Genomic DNA, 10,441 nt, shown 5'->3' on the forward strand with positions numbered 1-10,441 from the left:
AGAAGTTAGTTTTTTTTTTTTTTTTTTTTTTTTTTTTTTATGTATAATTGGTTCCAATATTGATTATAAAACTCTCTATCATTAATCTAGTTGTAAGCATGAGTAATTTATATATTAACTTTGTGTTATATATGAAATTATGTTAATTAGGACAAAATAAATATTATACGAGTCAGCCAAACTCATCTGTATAAAACAAGTTAAATGAGTTGAAGCGGGTCATGTTCAAATTAACCCAATAAGAGTTTATTATTAAATTAGTTATACCGGTCGTGTGTATCACCTATTATTTGTATGGATCATGTTAATATTCTAGAGTCTAACCCATTTAATGGTCTCATTTGGATAGTGAAAGTATTTCATCTAAAAAATAATAATAATATTAAAAAATAAATATGTGAGATAATAATAATAGTATTAAAAATTAATATTTTAACAATATTTTATTTAACTTTTATCTAAAATCATCTCATCTCACTATCCAATTGCACCTAAATGACTTATATTGTGATCATTTATATAATCTCATACTCATGACTTGACACGCTACAAATAAGACTGAAGAGAACTAGCAACCCTATCTATAATGGCTTGAAACGGTCGCTTCAATATATAAAAGTCCGAGGTGGTATTTAAAATTCCAACCATAAGTTTCTCATACTGCATGGGAAATTCAAAATGAAAATAATTAATAACCTACGTACAGGAAGATTCTTGTTTCACGTAAACATCGTATGCATGGCCCCAACCCATTATTTACTTTGAAAACAAGCCCTAACGGGTCTCGAATGTTTTACACAACGTAACACCCACGTATTACCAAGTCATGCCCGTATATTTGTGGCCTATATATATTGAACCTTTCAATGCCATCTGCATAGCATTCAGATTTCCAAGTACTACAGAAAAAAATCCCTCGCTCAAGTACAAAACCTTAGTTCTTCATGATGATGAACAAGCATATTGCCCTAGCTTTCTCAATTGCATCTCTTGTAATTTTATTTCTTAGGCTAGTGCATGGTGCGATGATTACATCATGCAGCCAAACCCCATACCCAGAAGTATGCAATCACTTCATCAACAATTACAATCTCCCATCAACGTCCCTAGACGAAACAGGGCTCGAATTTCATGACTTAGCGCATAAGGTGACATTGAACCAAGCTATTGAAGCCCATCGGCTTATCTCAGTCATGGATTTGAATTCATTCCTTAAGCCGGGGAGGTTGGCTTGGAATGATTGCCTGGAGCTCTACGAGGATACGGTTTTCCAGCTTAACCGTTCCATGAGCACCAACAATCCAACCGATGCATTAACCTGGATAAGTGCATCACTCGCAAATCACCACACATGCAAAAATGGTTTCGTCGATCTCAACATGTCTTCTAATCTAGAATCATTTCCAAACATATTGCTAAGCAACTTCTCAAAACTTCTTAGCAATACGCTCGCAGTACAGAAGGCCGCGGCTTTATCATCAACGATGTTAAATGGCAAAAAGAATATAATTGGTGGCCGACGCTTGCTTTCCGATGGATTATTCCCAACATGGGTTTCTGCTGCTGAAAGAAAGCTTCTCCAGTCATCAGGGTCTGCACCAAAAGCTGATATTGTGGTGGCCAAAGATGGGTCTGGAGATTACACCACCATTTCCGAAGCCGTGGATGCATCCGCTAGTGGTTCGGGGAGATTTACCATACACGTGAAAGCTGGAATTTACAAAGAAAGTGTTGAGATCAAGAACTCGAATATAATGATTATTGGGGATGGGATTGGAGCCACGATTGTTACCGGTAATGCGAACGTTTATGGTGGCTCGACAACTTTTAAATCAGCGACTTTTGGTAAGTCAAGTTCTTCGATTATGAATGTTGACTAAAATATCATGTCATTAGCATTGAGGTTAATTGAAGTTTCAATGAATGGATATGGACTTTTCATAGTTTTAACTGGAAAATAGTTGCACTTTCAATCACGCATGGTAGACTTGCACAGAAGTTCTTAAAACTTCTTAGACCCTTGCCATGAGTAAGTCATATATATATATATATATATATATATATATAGTTACACAAACAATAATATATCTGGGTCGACCGAGTTTACGGGCGTATGCGTATATGCCACGTGTAAAACTACATCTACATACACACATATCATGTATACAACTGTTTTTTTTTTTATCATGTGTTACTTTTTGTATCTAGGTTTCAATCAACAAGTACATGCTTCGTTCTCATTATAAAAGCCAACCCAAATTAAAAACGAATTTCAACACTCGTAGTTAATATTTACCTGGAAGTAAAATTTCAACAAATTTCACCAACAACTGAATAAGAAAAAAAAAAGAACTGCTGTTGATAATTTTCCAAATATATACATATATTAATAGTTCTCATTTAAAATCATTCTCCTTTCAGCAATTACCGGGGACCGCTTCATCGCCCGAGACATAACTTTTGAAAACACAGCAGGACCGCAAAACCACCAAGCCGTTGCACTCCGGTCAGGTGGGGACTTCTCTGTTTTCTACCGCTGCAGCTTCAGGGGCTACCAAGATACTTTGTACGTGTATTCGCAGCGCCAGTTCTACCGAGACTGCGACATTTACGGCACCCAAGACTTCATATTCGGGGACGCTGTGGTTGTCCTCCAAAACTGCAACATCTACGTGAGAAAACCCTTAAGCGGTCAACAAAACACCATCACTGCGCAAGGTAGAACCGACCCTAATGAGAATACCGGCATCATCATCCATAATTCTCGTGTCACGGCTGCAGGAGATTTGAGACCTGTACAAGGCTCGGTTGAGACTTATCTGGGGAGGCCATATAAAGAATACTCCAGAACTGTTTTCATGCAGAGTAATTTAGACAGTTTGATAAACCCTGCAGGTTGGCTTCCATGGAGTGGAGACTTTGCTTTGAGTACTCTTTATTATGGTGAATATAAGAACACTGGGGGTGGTGCTGACACATCAGGGAGGGTCAAGTGGCCTGGATATCACGTTATAACGAACCCGACAGAGGCTGCACGCTTTACCGTGGGCAACTTTTTGTCCGGAGAATCATGGATTCCGGGGACTGGTGTCCCGTTTGAGGGTGGTCTTTGATGTACAAGTTCGTGTATAAATATCTATATATTATTTATTTATTTTCTAGAAAGAGAAGTAGTGCTTCCTCCACTAGTCTATAACAGATGGGGTATCTTATCTAATGGAGGGAGTATAACTAGCTAAGAGCTTTCGTTTTCTTGGAAACGATCGATATTGGTGGGCGTCGTAAATGTGTGTACTTTTCATTCTGACCTGAAAAGTGGAGAAGTTGTCATGTAGTTTGTGTTGGGTGCTACTTTATGGGCAATGGTTCTTATAAGATGCTAGCTTGGGTGGTCAATTTGAACTTCAGGCCAAATTGCTGGTCATCAGTACGTGTGAAACCAAGGAAATTGTGTGTAATATATTGTATGGTATGAAAAGCTTGCTATATAGATTATATATAATTGATTAGAAATTGTTCTCTTTTTCATGATTATTCATGAAAAAAATAACGGATTAATTAATATACATACGCATGGCTTATTTAATTTACATAGTTATATATAATATAATGAAGTACATATGCAGATATATAGTTTCATGCGTTCGATCGATATTTTTTTAATGCATGGGTACGTATATACGTACGTACGTACCAAATTAATTAAGGACGTGGGAGCTGCTTTGGCCATATGATCATGTTTAATTCATGGTCTTCATTATTAATTATAACGTCGTGACTGCCGATATTAATTAATGGGTTATTAACATTTGACGTTTTGATTACGATGAAACTGATAAACCTCTTACTTAATTATATAATTAGCTTAATCCACTTTTTGTTTTTAAAAAAAAACAAAAGCAAGATCAGCTCCACAGTACCGAGCATGACAAGCAAGCTAGCAGTTAGCTCATTGTCAAGCCAAAGATTCTCGTCAAAGGTAATATTTTATCTAATTATTTACTTTTCGGCTCAATTTAAACTTAATCACCTTCTAGCTACTTCATTAATTTTATAATTGCATATATGTCATCACTATTTATGAATAAATAATACTAGATACAATCGTGAATTACGCAAATACTGTACAATCCTTTTAAAAAAAATCTTTCCAACTAGATAGGCAGCATTGTGTACGTAGATCGTACTAATTAAGGTACTCCTATGAACTTATATATACAAGCTCCTATGCTTTAGCCAAAAAATTAACTTCATATAGTTATATATATAGCGGCATAAAATATATACAATCAATACTTTTCTTTTTATGTGTTACATGTAGTTATACTTTTACGTGTTAGAAACTATTAAAAATAGAAAGTGTAGATGAGAAGAAATTGAGTTTAGAAGAAATTGATTCTCATTAAATTCTTTTGATTACATGAGAGTCATATATATATATATTACAAAGTAAAGCAGAAAAGTAAAAAGAAGGTACTGAAAAGTAACTTTGATTATGTACACAACATCAATTCAGAACTTTCTATGGACAGTATGATAGATGCAGCTTTATGTATCGTGTCACTCATGTTTCTCTAAATGCAACCATGCATTTCCTCAGTTGTGGTTCATCTTTTCTGTGCCATCACCTCTGTTGTTGCTGCTATCTTTTTCTTTCCATGTACTGCAGCATACGTTATCAACTTTATGCATGTCTTGAGTGTTGCAATGTATCTCAGCCATACTTTGGTGGCTGTCCTTGTGTAGAATCAAATTACATTGTGTTCTGTAAGATTACATACAATATACATTCTATCAGTTTTTATTTTATATTCAAAATTTGAATTTTAAATTTTATAATTTTCAGCATATTAATACCTTACATATCAACCTATATTATTATATATATTCAGGGAAAAAAAAAAGTAAGGGTACATTTGGGTAGTGAGATGATCTCATATTATTTGTGAATAGTACTAGTGAAAAAGTAATAATAAAATATTGAATAATAGTGAGTAATAATAAAAAATAGTAAAAAGTAGGTGAAAAATAATGATAAAATTATGAATAATAATGAAATAATCTCATATCACTTACTGTCCAACACACAACCTAAAAGAATCTAAGTGAGGGTCTTCTTTTCAGAAGGATTGTCAAATGCCGTCACGAATAGGCCATAGCGACTTATAGAAAGTGGGGAAATCGTGATCGTGTAGTTTGTGTCGGGTTCCGATTTGGAGATGGATCGAATTATATATTCGGAGAAAGGTGATATTGGCTTCATTCATCAATTTGTCAAACCGAAGAGACAGAAAATGCCGGTCTATTAACTTAACATTTGTTCCAAAATAATTGTGTTTTTGTATGACTTATAGACTTTGAAAAATTCGTATGGTTAAAAATTTTCTCCTATCTGTTATATATTCCTATGATAATTAATAACATAGTTAAAATTATGGCTATAAATGAATCAATATGTATGATTACTCTTTTGATGCTTGTTCAATTAAAATCAAATTGAGCTCGACTCGTAAAAAAAAAAAAAAAACAAAAAACAAAACAAAAACAACTCGATCGTGAAACTAGAGAAACTTGCTCAATTAGTAAATGATAAATACTAGATTAAACTCGACTCAACCTAGTTAAGACTCGTTAAGGTCCGATTCGACTCATTAGCTCGACTATTATACATATATATATATATATATGTATAACTTATTCCTATATATTAATATTCTTATATATATGTGCTTCTATACATATTAAATTTAATAATATATACAGTAACCCTTTATAATTAAATATGTAGTATATAACCAAGTTACTTATACATAGTCATCATTTATACCTATATATATATATATATATATATATATTGAATATAGTCCATCATTATACGTTAGTTAATCAAGTACTTAAGTGATTAGATTATGGTAGTTATTTTATCATATGTATAATAGTTAGTATGTAGGACTTATATAATAGTTTCATGTACTACAATGTAAGAACCATGTGAGAAATGTATTCATACAAGTATTGTAATCTTATAATTCAATATAGAGTTTATATATTACTTGTAAAAATTTCTTTAGATTTAATATTTTTTTAATTTATATTTTTAATTATTCAATTCATTCAAAACTAAATAAATAAATATTTAAAAGAGTATAAGCAAAACTTGGATAATAACTCAACTCGGCTTAAACTCCTGTTTGATCAACTTGAGCTTGAATTAGATCGAGTTATTTTACTCAAGCTCAACTTGGTAACCCAAAAGATCGACTCGGCTCAAATCAATTACAACTCTAGTTAAAACACACACACACACACACACATATATATATAGGCACACAAACACACACACATATATACATATACACGTTTGGAGAGTCATTTTAATATTTATTAGACGGACCAATGGTACAAAGTAAGAAGCCCATGTAATGGGCCCAATGAGTTAGAAAGCTACAGGCACACCATACACTCGTTTCCATGGGATCATACCGTCCCCAAAAGGATTAATATGGTTGTAAGGGGACTTTCCCTCTTGTAGGCCCGAGTAACAAGCACATGAGGGACCTTGGAAAAAGGGGGTGAGAGCCCAACCCGGATCAACGACCATCCTTTAAGAGAAGTCACTGGGCCTTTGTGGAGCACTTGACCCATAAGAAAACCAACTCATGAAGCACCCCCACGCAGGAAAGATGAACAATTGGGACAGATGGGACTCGCCGCCCTAACACACCCCAGTAACACCTAGCTCTCGATAACCTGTACAGGCAGGTGGGTGAGAGTTGCGGAGGACCCTCGATTTATTGACAGTAGGTATGGAGAGACTTGTCAATGATCACTCGCAGGCTAAAGTTTAGTTAGCAAACCACGCCGCATTAATGGTGCCACCCCAGGAGCCACATCGCATTATAGGATTCTGACCAAACAATAGTCGATGTGACATGAGCCCCCTAAGGCAAGGTATGAGATGTCTCTACCTAAAAATCTTGTATAAAAGCCGACCCCCAGGTACAAAAAACTCCCTCTAAGCTCTGGCACTTTTGCACAAACTACTAAGGAGATATACTTACTTAAGCATTGGAGACTCTCTAGCCTCCACTTGGCTCTCCCCCTTTCGCTATTTTCATGAGTGTGTAGGTGTAAAGGCCCAAACCCGAGTTTCTAGAACCTAACCCAAAGGTATACGAAACACAACGTTAACAGTAGCATTGTCTGTGGGATCTCTATAGACTTCATGTGTTCTTCGTATGCGTACGACAGCCCATTCTCAGACAACTCAGGGACAAAAGAAGCGACATCAATGAACATGGAAGCCAGGCTCGTGGTGATGGAACAACAAGTGGGAAAGCTGACTACCAAAGTAGAGACCCTCCAAAATGAGAATGAAACACCCATAGTAGCCACCAACGGACCAGAAAATGAGGCGGAACCAAGCAACATCAAACATGTGGAATCTAGAAACGCAGGAGGAGGAGGCGACACGAATGAAGAAAGAAGGAACGTGCAGAGCGAGTTGCGTAACCTTAAAGGGAAGTACGAAGAGATGGGGAAGAAGATGGGTACGTCATCGTCAGTAGATCAGCTGCTCACCAACACTAGCCTGCCATACACCACGGAGGTAATGGTCGTGCCACTGCCACCCCCAAGTTTCGAGTTCCTCTTATGGACATGTACAATGGGGACAAGCGACCCCCTTGAACACTTGGAGACCTTCAGAGCCCACATGACATTACATGGCTTCCCAAGGGAAGTAGCCTGCAGGGTCTTCTCGTTGACTTTGATGGGACCAGCCAGAGTATGGTTCAGGTCTCTAATGCCCAAATCCATAGACAGCTTTAGGGAGCTGGCCCACCTGTTCCTTACAAAGTTTATGGCAAGCCAAAGGAGAAGATGCCCTGTCAACAAGGAGTGCATGAGAACAGATGACCAAGATGAGAAAATAACATTGGCAGCACTGTTAGTTCAACAAGGAGTGCATGAGAACAGATGACCAAGATGAGAAAATAACATTGGCAGCACTGTTAGAGGGAGTATGGCCTCGGTTCCAGTTCATGGCGGAATTAGCTAGGAAAACTCTCGCCACAGTGTGAGAATTTATGGATCAGGCTGAAAACTTTATCAATGTCGAGGACACAATCCGGGCCTTGATTGAGATTAGGAAGAAAGAACTGGAGTAGGCCAATAGAAAGGGGAAGGTGTCGGGCAAGGGCAAGGCCAACCTGGGGTTTCGATTTGACCTGGCAGCACCCGTTATCCAAAAAGAATACCTGCCCGTCGCTCAAGAAGTAGGCTATAGGAGCAATAATCGCCGTTATTGCACCTACCACCAGCCCACCACCCATAATACGGAGGACTGCATTTCCTTGAAGGAGGAGAGAGAATAGATGGAGCAATCGAGACCCTAGTACCCTCCTAGGCGGAGACTGGAGCAGGAGTAGAGAAGTGTAGAAAGGTCCAACAGACCAAGGAGAGAAGGAATCCCGAGAAAAAGATCGGCCAAAAGGAGACTACCTCATGGTCGGCCCCGAACACCGCCGCAAGAACGCCCTTGGCTAGGGGAAATAAGACCCATTGCGAGAGGGTTTGCTAGCGGGGGTGCCACCTCATCCGACAGGAAGCCACATGCAAGGCGGGCACGAAAAGGACGAGGAGGAGGAGCTTCTTGACCCCCACGATGATGTTCTAGTAGTAACTATGCTAATCACCAACTTTACCACCAGAATGATCCTCTTTGACAATGGCAACTCTGCCAATATCCTTTTCTAGGAAGCCTTCACCTGGATCTCACCCATCTTCGGCCAATGCCCATGTCATTGAAAGGGTTCTTGGGGGATATGGTCCAGCCGATAGGCACCATAACCCTATTTTTCTTAGCAGGGAAGGCCCCTTGTACAGCTTCAGCCATCGCCGACTTCATAGTGGTAAAAACTCCCTCATCATACAACACCATACATGGCAGGCCAACCCTTAATTGTCTGAGGGCGGTGACATCAACCTATCACCTAAAAATGAATTTCCCGACCTCCTAGGGAGTGGGTGAAACCTGAGGTGAGCAAGTTCTAGCATGAGAGTGTTACATACAAGAGTTGAAGCCAAGCGATGGCAGGGTGCATGTAGTCCACCACCCAGAGAATGATCACATTCTCCCGCCACCACTTGAATAAGCCACAATGGATGGAGAGGTCTGAGATGAACAGGCCCTTATGAAGGTAGAGCCAAATGAGCCACTGGAGTTAGTCCCCCTAGACCCAAGCCACCTCGAAACTACAACCAGGATGGGCAGCGAAATGGCTCCCAAAATGAGATGCACCATACAACAACTCCTCACGAAACACCAGGGTGTTTTCGCCTGGAGTCACAAGGATATGCCCAGGATCGACCAAAAGATCATGCAACACCACCTGAGCATGGACCCTAAAGCCAAGGGGGTCAAACAGAAATGCTAAAACTTCAATGCTTAGAATAAAGCCGCCATAGCTATAGAGGTTGACCGGTCACTTGCGGCAAGCGTCATACGAGAGGCACATTACCAGACTAGGTGTCCAACATTTTGTCATTGAATAAGCCAAACATAAAATGGAGAATATGTGTCGACTTCACTGACTTGAATAAGGCATGTCCAAAGGATAGCTTCCCACTACCCCGCATCGATCTAATCGGTGAATCCACTGCAGGTCATTGCATGTTGAGCTTTATGGATGCCTACTCCAGGTACAACCAAATCTGCATGAATCCTAATGATGAGGAGAAGACTTCGTTCATCACTGATAGAGGGATGTACTACTACTCGGCCATGCCGTTTGGAATAAAAAACGTGGGGGCCACCTATCAGCAGTTGATCAACCGCATGTTTAAAGATCAGAAATGGAGAAATATGGAGGTCTACATGGATGATTTTCTAGTCAAGAGTGGAGCTCCTAAACAACGCCTTGCCAACCTGCATGAGACCTTTGCAATAGTACGACAATACCACATGAAACACAACCTAGCGAAGTGTGCCTTCAGAGTGGGCTTCGAGATGTTCCTAGGCTTCATGGTTTCAGAATGGGGAATAGAAGCTAACCTAGAGAAAATGGAGGCTATACTCCACATGCCCCACCTTAAAACATTAACGAAGTGTAGAAATTCGCCAATCAGGTAATGGCCCTTAACAAGCTCGTGTCGAGGTCCACTGATAAATGCCTACAATTTTTTAAGGTGTTGTGAAAGGCACAAATATGGGATGACGAGTTCGACCAAGCATTCGAGACTCAAAAAATACCTCACCAACCCTCCACTACTCAGCCAGCCCAGATTTGGGAAGACCTTAATTCTATACTTGGTAGTCTCCCTGTACGTAGCTTCCTCGACCTTAGTATGGGACAAAGGGGGCTCCAAAAGCTCGTGTGTTACATCAACCAGACTTACCACGGGGTAGATGCTAGATATCCACGCATGGACTAGCTTGCCC

The 10,441-nt window shown here is 39.1% G+C and overlaps 1 protein-coding gene across 1 annotated transcript; it reads left to right on the forward strand.

The window, feature by feature from the left end:
- The first annotated feature begins 869 nt into the window (after nt 1–869).
- Nucleotides 870–3,513, forward strand: LOC109003962 (pectinesterase-like). Its single transcript, XM_018982307.2, has 2 exons — nt 870–1,845; nt 2,422–3,513. The coding sequence occupies exons 1-2, from the start codon at nt 945–947 to the stop codon at nt 3,111–3,113; spliced, it is 1,593 nt and encodes a 530-aa protein (XP_018837852.1). The 5' UTR covers nt 870–944; the 3' UTR covers nt 3,114–3,513.
- Nucleotides 3,514–10,441: the final 6,928 nt, after the last annotated feature.

Source organism: Juglans regia, chromosome 13 (genome assembly GCF_001411555.2).
Source record: "Juglans regia cultivar Chandler chromosome 13, Walnut 2.0, whole genome shotgun sequence".
NCBI classification, from domain to species: Eukaryota; Viridiplantae; Streptophyta; class Magnoliopsida; order Fagales; family Juglandaceae; genus Juglans; species Juglans regia.